Raw genomic sequence first — 20,009 nt, forward strand, 5'->3', positions numbered from 1 at the left:
TTTACACACAGATATAAAAATGAATGTGTTTAAAGAATTTATTTTATTTGCATGATATAAGGGAACCAGACAGATGTTATAATCAGTTCAAAGGAAAAGTCAAACCAGCACAGCCTTGTATAAAGTAAAGGAATGTTAAGATGAATCATGATTAGAAACACCACTGGTTTTTCCACAGTGGAGAAGTCATCAATTAAAATTATCACCAGAATGGATACAATTTATGTATCTATCAGTTACCTACAATTTAGAAAGAGTTGCAAAATAGCCCAAAGAAGATGAACCAGGGCTAGAATCTGATAACCCTGGAGAATATGCTAAAGACAGTGTAGTTTTCCACTGAAACAGCAACACCTTACTGATACACTAGCTCAAATAGAGTATTATTTGGATCATGTGTCAAGGAGTGCCTGACAGCTGATGTTCAGATGTAGGTAATAAGCACTTCTAAGTCAAGTCTCAATATTCCAGATCACTGTAGACACTCCAGTTAGCTGGAAAGTGCTGAAGGATCAAAGGTCCCTGTTAGAGAGACAATGATACTACCTGTGTATATAATAATAGCTAAGAGTAAACACAGGCTAGATGAGTATAAAGAAGCCTGAACTTGGGATTAGAAGACCTGGCAAAGCCTCAGCTCTTATTCTAAGTTTGTGGCCTTGAAGCCAGTTGCTCTGGCTCTCTGGCTTTCTCCCAGGCTTTCTCCTCTAAACAAAGTAAGAATTTTTATTGACAAGTCTAAATTCCCTTCAGGATCTAAATGTTTATTAGATGAGCCAGCTAATCCCCTGCACAGATGGCCCTGCAACAATGCCCAGGCACGGAGAGTTTTGACACAGGACAGGGAAGATCTGTTTGTGAACATGAGGAGGAACAGCTGGATTTGAATGTCCTGGACCCTCAGTGTGTGGTACACAAACCCAACATCTGTGGGAAACTTGGGGAGTTCAGTGACAAAGGGGGAAGAAATGAGAGACAGGAAAGGAAGTTACTAAAAAACAACCTACCAAACTCATGGGTTTGCTCACAACTTGCCTCTACCATTAGTAGGAAGTTTATCACCACAGTTGACTCTGTCTCCACTCCATGTTTAAATAACAGCAAAAAGGAACCAGGACTATATTAGATTTCACCAGAGAAACTGACCAATAGGATGTGTGTGTATTTATATATACAGATATAGATTTGTCTCTCTCTCAAGGAGAAATTGATTTAAGTAATCAGCTCATGTAGTTGTGGGGGCTGGCAAGTTAGAAATCTTCAGGCTAGAAATTTCAGCAGGAGTTGGAGTCTTGTGTCCAAAGGCAGCATGGTGATAAAATTCCTTATTACTCAGGGGACCACAGACTTTTAAGGCTTTCAACTGATTGGATGAGGCTCACTGCATTATGAAGGGTAATGTGCTTTACTCAAATATTAGCAATATTAAATCTTCTGACTCAGAAATACAATATCTCTCGCCATCTATTTCAATTCAGTTCAGTTCAGTTGCTCAGTCGTGTCCAACTCTTTGTGACCCCATAAATTGCAGCACGCCAGGCCTCCCTGTCCATCACCAACTCCTGGAGTTCACTCAGACTCATGTCCATCGAGTCCATGATGCCATCCAGCCATCTCATCCTCTGTCATCCCCTTCTCCTCCTGCCCCCAATCCCTCCCAGCATCAGAGTCTTTTCCAGTGAGTCAACTCTTCACATGAGGTGGCCAAAGTACTGGAGTTTCAGCTTTAGCATCATTCCTTCCAAAGAAATGCCAGGGCTGATCTCCTTTAGAATGGACTGGTTGGATCTCCTTGCAGTCCAAGGGACTCTCGAGTCTTCTCCAACACTACAGTTCAAAAGCATCAATTCTTCGGTGCTCAGCCTTCTCCACAGTCAACTCTCACATCCATAACTAATGGAAAAACCATAGCCTTGACTAGACAGACCTTAGTCAGCAAAGCAATGTCTCTGCTTTTGAATATGCCATCTAGGTTGGTCATAACTTTTCTTCCAAGGAGTAAGCGTCTTTTAATTTCATGGCTGCAGTCACCATCTGCAGTGATTTTGGAGCCCCAAAAAAATAAAGTGACACTGTTTCCACTGTTTCCCCATCTATTTTCCATGAAGTGATGGGACCAGATGCCATGATCTTGGTTTTCTGAATGTTGGTTGAGCTTTAAGCCAACTTTTTCACTTTCCTCTTTCACTTTCATCAAGAGGCTTTTGAGTTCCTCTTCACTTTCTGCCATAAGGGTGATGTCATCTGCATATCTGAGGTTATTGATATTTCTCCCAGCAATCTTGATTCCAGCTTGTGTTTCTTCCAGTCCAGTGTTTCTCATGATGTACTCTGCATAGAAGTTAAATAAGCAGGGTGACAATATACAGCCTTCACGTACTCCTTTTCCTATTTGGAACCAGTCTGTTGTTCCATGTCCAGTTCTAACTGTAGCTTCCTGACCTGCATACAGATTTCTCAAGAGGCAGGTCAGGTGGTCTGGTATTCCCATCTCTTTCAGAATTTTCCACAGTTTATTGTGATACATCTATTTAGGTCTTCTTTAATTTTTCTTAGCTGATGTTTTATGATTTTCAGTGCACAGATCTTTTTATTTTTTTTTTCCGGAGCTAATTAAACTTTATTAAACAATATTTGAAAAAAAGACCAAATTAAAAAAAAAAAAAAAGCTGACTCTCCAAATCACCTGTATGCAACAGAAACACTAAGATGCTATACACTGTTCCCTTCAGTTCCACCCTGGCCCTCTACTGTTAGAACTCTGGCTGTTGTCTTCAAACAAAGACTGAAGAAATGGCATTTATTGTCAGATTTCTCACTACTGTATTTCGCATTTTTAAATGTTATAAATGAGAGGGGTTTTCAGCTTTACTTTTTGTTTGCTTTTAGCATCTAGAAGTATAGCACTTTTTGTATATTGATCTGTAGCCTTTTGTTGTTGTTGTTCTGCTGCTCAGTCTCATCTGACTCTCTGCTATACCATGGATTGCAGCACAACTGGCCTCCCTGTCCCTCACTATCTCCCAGTTTGCACAGACTCATGCTGACTGAGTCAGTGATGCTATTTAACCATCTCATCTTCTGCTCCCCTCTTTTCTTCCTGCTTTCAATCTTTCCCAGCATGAGGATCTTTTCCAATGAGTTGGCTCATCAGGTGGCCAAAGTAGTGGAGCTTCAGCTTCAGCACTAGTCCTTCCAATGAATATTCAGGGTTGATTTCCTTTAGGATTGACTGGTTTGATCTCTTTGCTGTCCAAGAGACTCTCAAGAGCCTTCTCCAGCACCTCAGTTGTAAAGCATCAATTCTTCAGTACTCAGCCTTCTTTATGATCCAACTCTCACATCTGTACATGACTACTGGAAAACCATAGCTTTTGACCATATGGACCATTGTTGGCAAAGTGATGTGTCTGCTTTTTAATATGCTGTCTAGGTTTGTCATAACTTTTCTTCTAAGGAGCAAGTGTCTTAATTTCATGGCTGCAGTTACCATCTGCAGTGATTTTGGAGCCCAAGAAAATAAAGCCTGTCTCTGTTACCATTTTTCCCCCATCTATTTGCTGCAAAGTGATAGGGCCAGATGCCATGATCTTGGTTTTGACCTGTAGCCTACAATTTTACTAAATTCACTTATTAGCTCTGGTAGGATTTTTTTGTTTGTTTGTTTCATAGATTCCATTGGATTTTCTACATAGACAATGTGTCATCTTCAAATTAAGACAGTTCTACTTATTCCATTCTTATAGAGATACCTTTTATTTCTTTCTCTTGTTTGCAATGGCTGGAACTTTTACAGTGCTGAATAGAAGTGATAATGATGGACATCCTTTATTTTTTCCTAAGCTTAGGGGAATAGTATTCAGTCTTCCACCATTAAATGTGGTGTTAGCTGTAGGATCTTCATAGATACTTTATTTTTTCAGATTGAGGAAATTCCCTTGAATTGAGCTTGTTGAAAAGTTTCTTTCTTTCTTTCTTTTTTTTTAAATTAGTGTTGGATGTTGGATTTTGTCAAATCCTTTTCCTCATTTAGTAATATCATATGTTTTTTCTCTTTTATCTTGTTAACATGACATAAAGTTTGTGCGTGTATGTTAAGTAGCTCCAGTCGTGTCTGACTCTTTGTGACCCTATGGACTATAGTCCACCAGGCTCCTCCTTCCATGGGATTCTCCAGGCAAGAATCCTGGAGTGGGTTGCTGTGCTCTCCTCCAGGGGATCTTCCTGACCCAGGGATCAAACCCGCGTCTCTTATAGCTACTGCATTGGCAGCGGATTCTTTACCACTAGGCCCACCTGGGAGGCCCCCAAAGTTGTTTCTGATATTCCCTTATTGTATTTTTAATATTGTAGAATCTATAGAATATCACTAATCTCATACCCTTGTTTTCTTTCCTTTTCCTAACCTATATGGCTAAAGGTTTACCGATTTCATTAACCTTCTCAAATAACACCTTTCAATTTCATTCAGTGTCTCTTCTTTATTTCAGTGATTTTTCGCCATGATCTTTATTTCCTTTCTTCTGCTGATCTTGGGTTTTATTTGTTCTTTTCCTAACATATGTTAGAGGTTGAGCTCATGTATTTGAGACCATTCTTCTTTTTTGTTATAGGTTTTTAATGGTATACATGTCTAAATACTACTACTTTTGCAGTATCCCACAAATTTTTGACAGGTTGTGTTTTCATGTTTATTTGATCAATCTGATTTCTCTTTTTATTTCTTCTTTGATACATGGGTTATTTTTCCATAGAAGTCTGTTCATAAATATTTGGGAATTTTCCAGGTATCTTGTTGATTTCTAATTAAATTCTGCTATGGTCAGAGAATGTACCTTGTATGACTAAGTCATGGGATTTTTTGCCCAGAATATAGCCTATTGTGGTAGGTGTTTCATATGTAATTGAAAAGAAAATGTGTTCTAATATTTTTAGCTGGAATTTTCTATAAATGTCGGTTAGGTTAGGTTGTTTATTCAAACCTTCCATATGATTCTTTTTTTTTTTTTTTTTTTTTTGGTCTACTTGTCCTATCAATTATTGGAAGAGGGTACAGAATTCTCTGACTATAATTGTGTATTATTAACAAGACACAATTAACAGTATTAGCACCTGCAGCATTAATACTTTTAGGCTCATGTATTTTCAAGCTATGTTATTAAGTGAAAAAATGCTTAGAATGTTTAGGTTTTTTGATGAATTGATCTCTTTATCACTATAAATAAACTTCTTTATCCTCATAATATTTATTTGCTCTGAAATCTACTTTGTTTATATTAATATAACCAGTCCAGTTTTAATTTGACTAGTATTAGTATGGTATGTCTTTTACTTTTAACTGATTTTATATTTGTGCATTTTTTGATAAGAGTTGATGATTCAGAGAGATTTTTTGCAGTGGTTCAGAGATATGGCCACAAATTACTTGATACTTAAATCCCTTTAAGAAGTAAAACTTAAATTCTCTCATTAAATGTAGTCTGGACTTAGTGACTTGCTTCTAATGAATAGAAGAATATGGAAGAAGTGATGGTTTATCACTTCTAAGCCTCAGTCATAAAAGGCATTACAGATTCCTTCTTGCTTTTTCTCTGGGATCCCTTGTTGTGGTAGAAACCATCTTCTGTTATGAAGATACTGAAATAGTCCTCTGAAGAGGCCCAAATAGCATGGAACTGAGAAGCATCCTGTCAATAGCCAGAAAGAAACTAAGGCTTTTTACCATTAGCCATGTGATGGCACCATCTTGAAAATAGATCCTCAAGCCTTTAGATGACTGAAGCCCTGGCCAACATCTTGACTGTAATCTCATGTAAGACCCTGAGCCAGAAATGCCCAGATAAGCTGCTCCTAAATTCCTGACCCTCTCAAACTGTTAGACAATAAATGTCTACTCTTTAACCCATTAAGTTTTGAAGTTATTTGTTATGAAGTAACTGGTACATCTAATTTAATTAGCTTAAAAACTCTTCCTTGGAAAATTTGTATTTCATACAATAAAACATTTTAGGCAGAAAACTAAATAACATTTTTGGATAGAGATTTTTCAACTGGATATTTTCTCTTTTAATAACTTATATGTTTTAATAAGATAAGGTCTTGTAAAATTTATCATTTTCCATAGAGCTCTGAAATAGGGAAGGGCTCTTAGGTCGTTGGAGGACCCGCACGAACTATGTGGAACCCTTGATACTATGTGCAATATGTTGTATCAAGAGCATTTTCCTAAGAAAAAATGTTTATAGCTTTTACCAGATTTTCATAGAGTCTTCCACCACCCTCCCCTCCACTTGAGTTAAGAACCACTTATCTGGTTCCCATTGCTCCCTGTGAAAATTCAGATACAAGTGACTTACCTATGGTTAGAGATGAAAGACCTCACCCTTAACTCAGAGCTCAAACTCCAATCTGAGAGATGAATTCTACCTATCAGAGACAGCTCAGGGCAGAACTGGTAAACAGCTCAGGGCAGAACTCTTGAATAAAGAGATAGAACTAGTCTTTACAATGTTCTCGAGTACTCAGACCCTCAAGACAAATCTTTACATGTATTATTTTGCTATTGCATTGTCTTTTGCTTATTTAACTCATCAAGCTGCTTCAAGAAGGGGGTGGAATGGATCTTCTCAAAAAGATGTCCCCTTGGTGGCAGGCCTTTTATCTTTGTGCCTTTCGTTTCATTTTTGCCCTTATATTGAAGCATTGAAGCATACAGAAGCTTGGCCAAAGTGCTTATTTGTCTTGTTTTGTTTTTAACCATATTATCTATTAGAATACTCTGTGGAGAAAACACACTGTACTGATACCTCTCTGACCTGACTACTGCAGACATGTCACTTAAATGCTCCCTTAATGTTTTTGGAAATCTTCACATCTTGACAGTACTGTTATCCATCTCTTTCTGAACTAAAAGCTATGTATGAATGTTATTATCATAATAAGAGATTTGAATTGAAGTGCTAAAAATCAAAGTTAATTTCTAATATTTATATTAATTCAAGATATAGTCTGTCTATTTAGAAATTGCTAAGAAGCACCCATGGATGCCCCCAGAACAAGATAAATCCTTGAATGGATAGTTAGAACATATCTTGTAATCTCATAAACTGCATAGTTCTGGTCATTCATTAGATTATCTTTAAATATTTCATCACTAAGAGTATTGAGCAATCATCCTGAGCAAGCCTGTCGGATTAAGGCCAAAGAAGCCCTTAATCATATTATAAACATATAATCATGCCATATGTTATTTATAATATATAGCCCATTTTATAAATGGCCAGGACTAAAGGAAAAGAGAGTATGGAAGTCTTGCTTTTATCAATGACTTTTACATCTTAAGCTATCTGTACTTTACCTTTCCCAAGACATTCACTCCATAGAGATTTGCCATCTATTTCTACCACCCCCGTGCACTCTAGTACACAATCTTTTTGCTTTAGCCCAAGCCAAATCCAAGAACCCATGACTGAAACTACAGTCCTTGAGAAACTAGGGCTAAAGAATCTGTGCTGATGCCATGAACTGCCCAGACCTCAGCCTGACTCCTGGCTGTCCCTCCTCCCACCTAGCTCCAGGAACGTCTACTATGAACAGGTTCCTGGGCTTGGCCAGATGACCTAGCACAGTCCTGGCCACCATTCAGGGGTTCTGAGAGAAAACTGTTTCTCTTCCTCAAAGGTGGAAACAGAGACGCAGTGTCTTAGAAACATACTCAGAACCTCTGAATGCAAATGTTTTCGGCAAAATCAGCATTCAGTCCTAACTTGTAAAACAATCTTGTAGCACAAAGATAAAGTTAAATGGCTCAAGTGCTAATCAAGTATGTTTATCTTTCCATAAACAGAAAGCATGGGAATATTTGGTAAGAGGAAAGGACATATTTTATATTTTTGTGATTTTCTTAAAAAGTAAAACTGGCTCTACATTTTAAAGCAGTTCTAAAATAACAGATCACCCTTGTCTGAGGAATCACAGGAAAATCCTCTGACAAGGAAATACTTCCAAGTGGTTCAATTTAATTACAGATGGCAACAAGGAACAGAGGAAAGATGCTTCCAAGTTTTTAAAAGAAAAACTAAGGTAAAGTTTTCTAAAAAGGTAATATATTCAACATTATATACGTATATATGCATATACATGTATATAGACATACCTATGGACATACACACATATACATAAACAAACTTACATATATATATATATATATATATATAATTTGGTCATGTTCTTTGAATCTACCCAGAAAGTCTTTCATCTGAAAGTATGGAAGTTTATTAAAATGAGTAATTTAGGAAGACAAATGTGGTTTTGGTGATTGTCTCAAGAAAACATACCCACTTTTTACCTTGAGAGAGACATAGAGCCTAACAGACTGAATAAGTAGTGTCAGGCTATAATCACTTTTGCTTTCTACACATTGCTTCAGATGGAATTTTCAAAGCAGAGCCAAAATTCATACAGTGAGATGACAAATTATTTTTAAAAGAGTAATACATTTAAAATGATAACTTTTTCTGGGAGAGCTGTCTAAACTTCAGTTTTTTTAAAGGATTAGATACTTTGATTTTGCATGTAAAAGATGCCAAGTATGCTTTGAATATGAATTACAAGCAATACTAAAAGGAAAATAAACATAGCAGAATATGAAAGTAGATAAGAGCTAATAAGCATGAATTGTGAATTGTGTGTCTTCCACTACCTAGTACACTATTATTGATGCTCAACAAATATTTGATACTGAAAAACAAGACATGTCAATGGGCCCAGAGCAACTCTATGATGCTGAATCAAATGGTGACTAAAAATGCTTTATTTCCCTGTTCTGTTTTGTAGGTATTATTACTTGGCATTCAGAGCACATCAAACACCTCTTGCTAGCAAAGAGAGTTGCATCGCTATCTTGGAAAAGTCCAGATTAGATCACTGGCTGCTGGGAAAAACAAAGGTAGTTCTTTCTTTGTTGTTTAGATTGTCACTTGAGATGCTCTGCTGTGTACCTCGGTCTCTTCTCAGTGATTTGAATAGCTCTGTGAGTTTTGCAGCTTACCAGACGAGACCCCAACCTAACAGTGATCTTTGCTGGTCTTGGGTCCGGGGTCCCAGGACCTCAGATGCCAAAAGAGGAGAGTTTGCTTCCAGTTCTGCATGTAGTTTGAGAACCGTTTACCATTTCTAGAATGAGATCTTTGGGCTCATTTTTAAATGTCCTTTTTCCCAGTGCTGCTTATTCCAGCACTGCAGACAAATACATAAATCATGTTAATGACAATAATGAGTATCTTTTCTACTTTCGTCCTTTTTCCCTTAGACTCATGTAGTATACTGCCCACTCTGATGAGTAATCTCATCATGTCTAGCTTTTCATTTGGGGAAACATCATATTCCTACAAGATTTCAGGTTTTTGTGGTCCATTCTGAATTGCCCTACAATGCCAGCCTTAGCTTCAGTGTGGATGGCAATGCTGCTGCTCCTCGGCAGAAATTAGATCACTGTGGCCCATTCAAGCCCCACTCCCTCAGAACTTCTGTCGGCCCTGGTCAGTTTTTCTGCTTTAACACCTCCATCAGAGTTGAGGGTTGAAAGGATCAAGCTGAGGAAATGGAACTCATGGCAGAACTGAGGCCAGCCCGGAGAACATTTAGGATCTCCTAAAACCCTGTTCACTTCACCGTCTGGGTATATTAATAGTCCCACGTTGGCTCGACCTTACAAGGGGATTAATTGTATTTGCTTCCAAGAAATCAGTAATGTTAGCATAAATCAAGTCACTGTAAACTTTATTTAGATGATGTTTTAATATTTATGTTAATTTATTGGAGCAGAGTGAATTTCTGTGTGGGAGTCCGTTATTCTTGTTGTTTAGTCGCTCAGTCGTGTCTGACTCTTTTCCAACCCCATGAATTGTAGTCCACCACACTCCTCTGTCCATAGGATTTCCCAGGCAAGAATACTGGAGTGGGTTGCTGTTTCCTTCTCCAGGGGATCTTCCTGATGCAGAGATCAAACCCGCATCTCCTGTATGGGGAGGTGGTTTCTTTATCACTGAAGAATCATTGGCAGGGTTTATCTGAACCTGGTAACTCAGACAGTAAAGAATCCACCTGCAATGTAAGAAACCCAGTTTTGATCCTTGGGTCAGGAAGATCTCCTGGAGAAAGGAATGGCTACCCACTCCAGTGTTCTTGCCTGGAGAATCCCACGGACAGAGGAGTCTGGTGGGCTACAGTCCATGGGGTAGCAAAGAGTCAGACACAGCTAAGTGACTAACACACTTCTTTACCCCTGAGCACCAGAGGAGCACTTGGGAACCTATATGTAATGCTAAAACTGATGTCTTATTTCAGGTTTTTCTCAAGTATTATCATGTCGAGCAGTTAAATTTGCTGCTGCGGGAAGTCATAGGCAGAGTGGTTGTGCTGCAGGCCTATGCCAAGGGGTGGCTGGGAGCCAGGAGATACAGAAGAGTCAGAGAGAAGAGAGAGAAGGGGGCTGTTGCCATCCAGTCAGGTAAACAGCCCTGAATCTTGGCATTTCATTAAGTGCTTGAGGCCACTCACCTCTTGTTCTCAATGGTTCCTTTTCTTCCCTCCCTCTTGCCTTCAGCAAATATTTATCAAGTACCTACTGCAGGCCAGGCCTTGTGCTTGGTCCTGGGGTTATAGCTGTGAGCAAGACTGCCACAGTCTCTGACCTCCTGATAAGCAAACAAGCCATCCTTACCCACGGCAAGATAGAGGCAGTGGCAGTGGGTGGATGTAAAACCCAAATCGCACAGACATGTGCCCCAGCTCCCCGATGACCCACTTCATACACACTTCATGTCCTTTACCAGGTTTTCAGCATCAGAATTGCTACTGCCACATCTAGGAGGCTTTTCTGGCTCAGACAGAGCTTGTAAACCAAGGCAGCTAATCACTAGGCTCTGTCATACACCCAGCCCTGTCAGTGCCTCTTTGCACACACGTGTCCTTTGTGTCACAAATAGCATCTGAGCTCCTGTGCTACTGCAGGCAGTTGTCCCAGGTCTTGAACACAGCGATGATTTCCTCTGTGTTCTCGTAACCCAGAATCATAACGTCCACTTGGACTTCATGACCTCCTTCAGTGACATGGAGAGCTGTAGCGCTCAGGGAGGAAGTGAAAAGGAGAGCTGGTCATTCTCCTGGTAGCAGCTCAGTGCCTAGTACTCTGAAGGACTCAACACCCTGGCCCCTGCCCCAGGTTCCCTTTCTCTTCTCTTCATTCATTTCCCATGCATTTTCCCTTTCCGTCACGCATTCCCTCCCTTAACACAGTTCTATACATAGTCTCTCCTTACCAAACGCAAATGTGATGCTACTAATCATTATTATGTATTTTTCTTTCCTTCAACTTTCATGTTTTATACCTTTGTCCCAATAAAAAATACAGAGTGAGTCAGGCCATTCCAGTCCTCTCCTACCCCTCAAGTCCTGAAGGCAGAGCTTCCTCCATGGGTTGGAATGACAGGGACCCACCTCACCTGGACAGGGCTCCAAGCGATTCATAAGTGGAATCCAGAGGTTGCAGAAATTCACTGCCTGAACCAAAACAACTCCTTTCAAAAGCATCTTGGAGGCCAAGCTGAGAGTACAGAGAGGCCCCTCTTCCCCACCATCACTCACGTAGCTCTGCTTATTTTGTTCAGTGAGAAAGCAGTGGGGAGGAGGAGAGGGGTAGAGGATTGGAGGGAAACAGCTTATATCAATTCTCTGGCACATTCTTAAATTAATGTCATTCCTAGCACATGGTTTTATATTTTTAGCCTGGAGAGGATATGATGCTCGGAGGAAATTTAAGAAAATAAGCAACAGAAGGAGTGAGTCTGCTGTTCGTATTCACGCAGGTAATTAAAACATCATTTTCATAGCATCCACTTGGAAATCTTCTGTGATTAAGTTCATATGAGTTTCAAAAAGCTGAAAGGTTAATAATTCAGGAGCACTGGAAGAGGAGTCAAGAGTTTTGGTGGGGTCTAGCGCTTGTTCTGATTCACCCCGCTCCGTGTGATGATTGGGAGCACTGGCCACATGCCGTACCTCGGCTAAGGGTGCTCCAAGTCGGTTCTCTTGCATTCCCAATTTTATAAAGGGGGAAAACAAGGCACAGAGAAGTGAAATAACTTGTCCATAGTTGCACAGCCAGTCAGAGGCCGAGTCAGCATTTATTCACAGCCAGTTTGGATAGAGTCCATTTTACATACTGCCAACTGAGCAACTCCCTTCCTCTCCTGGAGTCACCCGTCCCTTGTCTGCAAACAAGAACATCGGCTAGAAAGGTCTGAAAGGTCTTCCAACCTTGGAATTCTCTAACTATATGCTCAGCCTACCTCTTCATAGCACAGAGATAGGAATAACTCAGGTACTTGCCTGGCAAACTGTGTTTCCCACACCCAGGCCTGTGTGTGACTGCAGTGGTCCTCTGGGCCCCATGGGGTTAGCATGCTGTGGCTCAGCTTGTAGCTGCCTGAGCACCTCAAGCTCTGGCTCGCAGGTCACTCTGCTCTTCTGCAAAGGGCAATATCTCCAGGGGTTGTGGGGCTCAGCTCCCTCTGTCTTTTGAAGCTGCCTGTACCTAATTGAGGCTTTGGAAGAGACCAGCCCCAGAGCAGACACACCCAGGCTCTGAGAGCACAAGATATCAGAGACAGAACGAAAGAGAAGTGACCAGGCCAGTGGACTAGCAGCAGGGAGAGAGGATTTCAGATACTGCCACACTTGGAACAAACTTTTAAGGGAAACAGCTGCACCCCTTTTGAAGAGATCACTACTCAGAGCCTGGCTCCTTGGGGCACTGTTCAGAACCCTCTGACCCTGTAAAGGCCAGACAACTTTATTCAAAATGTTTGAAAGAGTGTCATTTCACCCCCAATGTGCAACTTTTAACACCATCCCCTAGGAATTCTAAGCTCTACAGCTTCAAAGCATCAGGAAGAAGGATGCAGCTCTAGTTGCAACAAGTAAAACAACTCAAAATACATTTTCTCTCTTCCTCCCCACTGTCCAACACACACATACACACAGTTCCCCTCACCCTCACCCACACCATTAAGAGAAGATACTGGACTGATCTCACTGTTTGGCTCAAAGCCTAACATGTATTTTCAAATATAAACTTTGAGCTTATCTATTGTTGATTCCCTTATCATAAAGTGTGTAGGGTCATAAATCGAATTTTCCCTCTCTGAAAATCATCTTTAGATGGCTCCCTTTTGGACTCTGTTATTGCCACATGCATAAGAACAGACAGGTGGGTGGCTCCATTATATCAGGACACTCGGCTGCATCTTTTCAGTGCAGCACCTGTGGGGTGGGTACACTACGGAAGGGTCCTTTTGTTTCATGGGACTAGAGAGAACACATTTCTTTAAGTAGCTTCTTTCTTTTAAAACCTTGGAAACACCCTCCTTCTTAGCCTGGCAGCCAGTGTCCTGCGTATCAAGTGGTATTGGGAGCTTCCAAGTCCCCACGGGCTTGGGTGGGCATGTAGTTATTGGGGGTGGTACTGACACCAGCTCACCCTCTTGGCAGGAGAGTGTGATAGCCAGAGCAAAGGCGGGCAATGTCCCGTTGCCCTTCAGCCAACGTCATGGACAGGAGTTGAGGGGCTGGTTTTGTGTTAGTGGTAAAGATACTCAGATAGGGTAACAACATTTGTGATTTTATGGGCAGATTACTTTTACTTGAAAACGTTCTCCTCCTTATCTTTCGATTCAAAGGCGGTGTTGATCTAAAAGCAAGACAGCTCATTCCAATGTCTCTGTTTTGGGGTGTGCTCTTCCTAAAGTATAATCCTCTCCTTACAAGCTCTTCATGTCCCTGGGACATTTCAAGTAGAACAAACTCGAAATATACGGGTACTCTTACTTTTGAAGCCTGTAGAAGCGGCGTAGGGATGCTATCACAACATAACATTTTCTGGGCATTTTCTAAGGTTATTCTCTAATTTATTATTTTTTCAACAAATCATTTCATTTGAAATATAGACTCTGCAATGTGTTTGGTTTATATTTCAAGTTCTGGCCTATTGTCTTTTTTTTTTTTCAATCATGCTGCAGCGCTATGTTATATAGGTTTTGAAAGAATAGCCCTTGAAATTTAGGAAGCATTTGGCCTACATGTTGCTACAGAGCGGCGCATATTGAAATTTGTTTTCCTTTCATCTCCTTCCCAATAAAAGCAGCCGCTCGGCTTATCCCTTTAGCTTCCTCAGAACTTCCTTTCAGAATTCCCGATCTATTACGGCACATTCACATACCAGAAACAAGATGCCTTTTCATGCTGTCAACCTTTTTCATCTGAAATGTAAATTAATTCTTGCTGGTATGCCTTGACAGAGATCAAAGTCAGGGTATTAACCTTCCCGGGCTTTCTCCAGGAATCTGTCCCCAGGACAGGGCTTTGGCTGTTAGGAGACCAGTGCCAGTGTTAGGGGCCCTCCTCCAGGCAGTACTTGGCCTGGGCACCACCATCTCCAAGTCCCAGGGTCCTTTTGGAAATGACTCAATCAGTACTTTAAATCAGGTGAGCTATGATCTGCCGGGCTAGACTTGGGAGAGACGAGCCTGCTCGTTTGAAATGTGGGCCGTTCACTCAGACTCCTGGAGCTGTTCAAGTGGTTCTCATGGCGAGTGATCTCAGCAGGCGTGATCGAGGGAGGGACAGGGCTCCAGACTGGAAACCTCTCCTTTTGCTCCCTGGTATTTTCCTGCCTGTCAGTCTTTGAGGTAGGCCACATTTGCATTTTCAAAATAAACAGATGCCTTTCAAATACATGAGCTGGTGGTCTCAAGCTCTCTGTGGGCCTGAACTGTTCACCAGCCAGAGAGCAATGCTGGAAAAGAAAACAAACGGGAAACATGCTAGGCACATGCACACACATTTCCTGTGCGCAGAACATTGTGCCGGCAATAAAGGGCCTTTGTGAGATGTGGGTTCACAGGGAGAGAGCCTGCTGAGGATCTGGGCAAAAGTAGCCTTTCTCAGTTTCTTTTCTCAAGGAGAGGGAAACAACTTCAAATGTCACCTTGGTGAGAAGTGGCATCCTTTATTGTTTTTATTTTTGATTAATGCTGATAATAGGCTCTTGCTATGGGAAAACATAACAAAACAATTAAAAATATGTACTTTTTTAATCAGAAAAATAATTGCAAACATATTCCTGTTTGGATATATGGGGTAGTCTAAGTAAAAACTAATAGTTGTCACCCCATCACTAATGCATTGTTTTTTTTTCCTTAATGAATTCTTAACTTTCAGAGAATGGATATAACTAGATTTTGTCAACTAAAATTGCATACATTCCTCAGTAAATACTATCAAAACAAACAACCTGCAGGGAATTTTTTTTTAAAGATCTACAATGTCTCATTCTCTAAGTTTTTGAAAGCACAATTTTTAAAAATTACCCCTCTAACTCAAGATCTGTTTTTTTAAGCAAGAGCGAAGTGCCAGGCTCCTCGTCTCGCAGGGGAGAAGCCCTCAGTGACAGTGGAGCCTGAGGGGCTGGGAAGGAACTTCAAAGTGTGTCTTCAGGAGGAGCTGGCTCTTGCAGCCTCTTCCCTTCTTTCCCCTAGCCCTCCAGGAGCAGGAAGAGCCCATTGGTTTATAGCCCTTTCTCATCTAATTGCTTCAGTGCTTTGGAAATTGTTTTCTCTTTCTCTCTGTTATCTGATCAGCTTCCTACTTACTCCCCTCCTGGGTCCTACAGGGGATAACAGCACTAATATCTATTGCCATTTCTCCTTCTGATGCTCTCTGAGGGGAGTGGTTTTTGGAACGGCATCCTCAGTCCTGCCAAGGCTGAGAGGCCCTTTTCCTTGAGCCTGTGAGCAGGCATTTTAAACCAGCTGCAGCTGGAATCCCTGGGCACGTCATGTGATGCCAGCCAATGGGAATTGCTTTAAATGCAGTTTCCAAAGAGGAAAGCAAGCATAGAATCCAGACAGGCTCTCCCCCTTCTCCAGGTTAACTTCTTTTTAAAAGTTTGACCCCACATCATGACAAAACCAAGATTTAATACTTAAAACGCCTGAACTTTTAAACCTCTCTCAGGGTAAGCCTTCCTCCTAGTCTTTTCTAATTTTGAAAGGCTGATTCCTTTAGCATTGTTGGTGGGTTGGCAATGACTGGGTTGTTGCAATAATTTCCTAGAACTAGATTTCCAGAAATATCCCTAGGTGCACAGAACAACTATATTTTAAATTAGGAAATTTCTTTATTTCATTCCCTTATTCAACTACTGTTTAAGTAACTGCTTTATGCTGGAGCTACTCTCAAGGTGAACAATGGAATTTAGTTTGGGGCTTCAGATTCATCTTCAACACAGAGGATTAAAAAACATGCTTCCCTCAAATGGATGCTGTTTGTATAATCAAGTACTCTATGTTATGTCAGCACTCCTTGGAAGGGAATTCTGTTAAACACCAAACAGTCAAAATCATTATAATATATAGCTGAGGATATACTTTGAAATGGGTTCCCCTGGTGGCTCAGTAGTAAAGAATCTGCCTGCCAATGCAGGATGTAGGGGTTCAATCTCTGGGTCAGGAAAATCCCCCAGAGAAGGAAATGCCAACCCACTCCAGTATTCTGGCCTGGGAAATCCCACGGACAGAGGATCCTGGTCTACAGTCCATGGGATTGCAAAAGAGTCAGACATGACTTAGTGACTAAACGACCAACAACAATACATCGAAATGGCCCAAGTTTCTCGTAAAAATGATGAATCTGTGCATAAGCACATTGTCGATCACAAGTCAAACAGTAGCGGAAAGTCACATGAATGTACCCAGTGAGGGAAAATATCAGACAGACAGGAGGAAAACAAGCACGCTCCTTTATGCATCTCTATCTTTCCACCCTGTTCCATTGTTTCTTCACTTGTTCTGTTTCTGTCTTTTGGAAATACTCCTGGTCGTTTTGCACAAAACATGTGATTTCTCAAAATGTGAGGGAAGAAAAATTCCAAACTCTTTTTGGCAGGAGCCAGCTGCCTCCCCATTCCTGGTATTTCAGGCCATTTCCACACAAGAGTAAAACAACATCTGGGGGAAGGAATTAACTGGTGCACCTGAGCTTGAGCTGAACGGAGAGCTCACACTAGCTCCACTGTCTTCCAAAGCTCTGGTTAACTGAAGGAAGGTGCCTTCCAGGCCATATGAGGGTCCGGCAGAGTCCACTTGCACTGTCTGGCCTTCTCTGACCCTCTGTAGGTAAAGGTCTGCAACTGGTTTCTGACAACCACAGGTAAAACTTCTTAGAGAAGGAGAAGGTTTGGGGGCGGGTGGGTTGGTTAAGGATGGTGATTTACTTTGAGAAAATGTGCCTTGTCTGTGAGCTGGGTCAGGACATACAGAGAGCTCCAGAAACATGGCTTCAGGAGAGACAGAGTCTGGCCTTAGCCTCGAGATTTCTGTCAAGAAATGGGCTCTGCCAAATCTCACTGGGCACAAGCAGTAAAATTCTTACCATGAAGTAACTTGTGATGCAAAGGAATGTCCTTTGTTCTGAAATCAAATTATTGCCCATGTTAGAATTAAACACCCAGCAGGTAAAGTACTGTTAACCTAATTAACAGTTAGAGAAGAAGCTGCAAAGCCAGTGTGGAACTGAGGTCTGCTTTTTCCTGATATCACACTGACACAGCGTGGAAATGCTGAAGATGAGGCTTTGGTGCCGTGGTTGGCATCCCAGGGCTCAAGATTAAATTTCAGAGTAAACCCATGGATAGAACGTCTTTGGGTGGGAATCGTTTCCTCCCTATGGACTTCATGTAGAGCTCCAGAATCTGGCTGCAAAAAAGGCAGTTCTTCAGATGGTATCTTTACCACCTCACCATTGAGTGAAGCAGCATTATAGTCAATAATTGATTAATAATGATGTCAACAACACTCTTGAATTGCATTTATGTCTTTCATTTTTTCACACAGAATCATAAAATGTGATGTCACATTTTATGAAACCCTTATTAGTTTTGAGACTCTGTCCAAGTAACAGTAAAGAAACTTTTAGGGGGAAAATTAACTGTGCTGTGACAAGAATTATTGAACTGTTTTCCTCAAAAGACTTCTGTGTGTAGAAAAGCAGATTTTGTTTTCTCCCCAAACAGATGAAACAGAAGCACAGAGTCTACATAAGTTGTCTCCCCTTATGTGTTACATGAGCTTAAGGACGAGTATCAGAGCCCTGTTCTGAGTCTTCACCCAATGCTCTTTTTAGTAGACCAGCTCTAACATTGGTTTCCATCTCGGATATGGCACCAGTCAAAGCTTTGGGGAGAGTTTTATATACCATCCTAAGCATGTGGACTTTGGAGTCAAAATTACTTTAAATCCTGGCTGTACCACCAGATTTGTCTTATGGTTTAGAGGAAATTGCTTAACTTCTGAACCTTAGTTTCCTTAGCTACAAAATGGGACTCATTAAGGTCTAATTCTCAAGACTGTTGTGAAGATCATAGCAGGTAATTGACACAAAGTATCCCGCCTGGGACCTGGCACATGGCAGCTATTCAGTAAGTGTCAATTTCCTCTCTGTCCCCACTTCCTAAGTATGAAGTTACTTGAGGGGAAAAAAAATGAGTCTGTGAAATACTCTTCTATGATTAGAATAATAATGTTGTAACTTCAGAAAGATGAAACTATTTCTCTCACTTTGGAGGAAAAGATAGTGCATGTCAGATCTCAAATACAGTTATAATAAAACCTTTATAAAAGAGAGAATTTTCTGAATCTTATGTCTTTGCCTATCTGACAGGGAAAAATTAAAACACAGCAATAGCATGTGAAAGATTTCAGGCAGCTTTCTTTTTGTAATGAGCTATGATCCATCATGCCAAGAGCGTGCTTCATTTGGGTGGATACATTTTCCAGTGACCTCAAAATTGTTATGACTTAAGTGATATGCTCCTGACATCATTTTCCCACTCATGGGTTTGAGGCCCTTCTGCAGCTTGTTCTGGAAAATAGCAAGTTTCCTCTGTACCCCGCCCCCAGAAGTCAGGGATTCTAAAATCCAGGAGTTGAATATCACTAAGACTGCTGCCTCCTGCTGTGGAAAGCAAGTTGCCTTTGAGATGTCTGAAGAGTTGGAAGATATGGGTGAGCCTATCACGTTTAACCCGCAGTGACAGGTGATTGGCAGCATAACAGCTGAGCAACAGCCATTTGGCCAGGAGTTCAAACCCCAACACGGAGAGCCATAGCAGGATCATGGCTTGATTTGCCGTGGCCATGCAGTCTGAATCACCACGCACAGAGGCGGAGGCAGAGGTGACAGCTGGTAGCCATTCTCGTCAATAAAGTTGTGATGGGTGAGATGTATAAGCAACCACAGGCTGCTAATTTCAGAGACTTTGAGCCAAGTGCTTAGTGTCAAAACCAGCTATGGTCAGCGATGCAAACGTTTTGTGAAGTGTCCCTCGTTGACAGCAAGGCTCTTCCCCCAGACTCTCCTCCTAGTGGGTTAGGAGCAATTGCATCCTGCTGTCCAGAAACAATCCAGTTTGGGGAGAAGGAGGCTTTACCCTTTCTATTTTTTAATTTGGTAAATTTTTAAAAGTCAGATTTATTGAGGTATAATTTACATATAGCGAAACTCAGTTTGATAAAATTGGATGATCACGTATAGTCAGGTAACCCCCAGCACGATCAAGAAAAAGACGTTTCCAAAGAGTTCACTCATGCCCTTGCTGTCGTCCATCCCTTCTGCACCCCCAGCTTCTGGTGACCGCACTGGTTTTCCTGTCCCTGTAATTTTATGTTTTCTAAAATACCATGTAAGTGAAGTCATATAGTATGTAGATATTTGAATCTGACTTCTTTCACTTAGCCTAATGCTTTGGAGATTCATCAGTGTTGCTCCATTTTCAGTAGTTTGTTCTTTTTCATTGCTGAGCAGAATTCTGGTCTGCGGATGTGCCACAATTATGTCCATTTACCAGCTAAAGGACATTCGTTTCCAGTTCCTGTGATGATGAATAAAGCTAC

The 20,009-nt window shown here is 41.0% G+C and overlaps 1 protein-coding gene across 1 annotated transcript in view; it reads left to right on the top strand.

Annotated features, from left to right (window-relative positions):
• The window catches only part of MYO3B (myosin IIIB), a 454,205-nt gene that overhangs the window by 295,232 nt on the left and 138,964 nt on the right, over positions 1 to 20,009 (top strand). The window contains 3 exon segments of the mRNA XM_018066782.1: positions 8,836 to 8,947; positions 10,348 to 10,510; positions 11,787 to 11,867. Coding sequence (XP_017922271.1) covers positions 8,836 to 8,947; positions 10,348 to 10,510; positions 11,787 to 11,867 — 356 coding nt within the window.

The sequence above is a fragment of the Capra hircus genome, chromosome 2 (genome assembly GCF_001704415.2).
Source record: "Capra hircus breed San Clemente chromosome 2, ASM170441v1, whole genome shotgun sequence".
In the NCBI taxonomy this organism is placed as follows: domain Eukaryota; kingdom Metazoa; phylum Chordata; class Mammalia; order Artiodactyla; family Bovidae; genus Capra; species Capra hircus.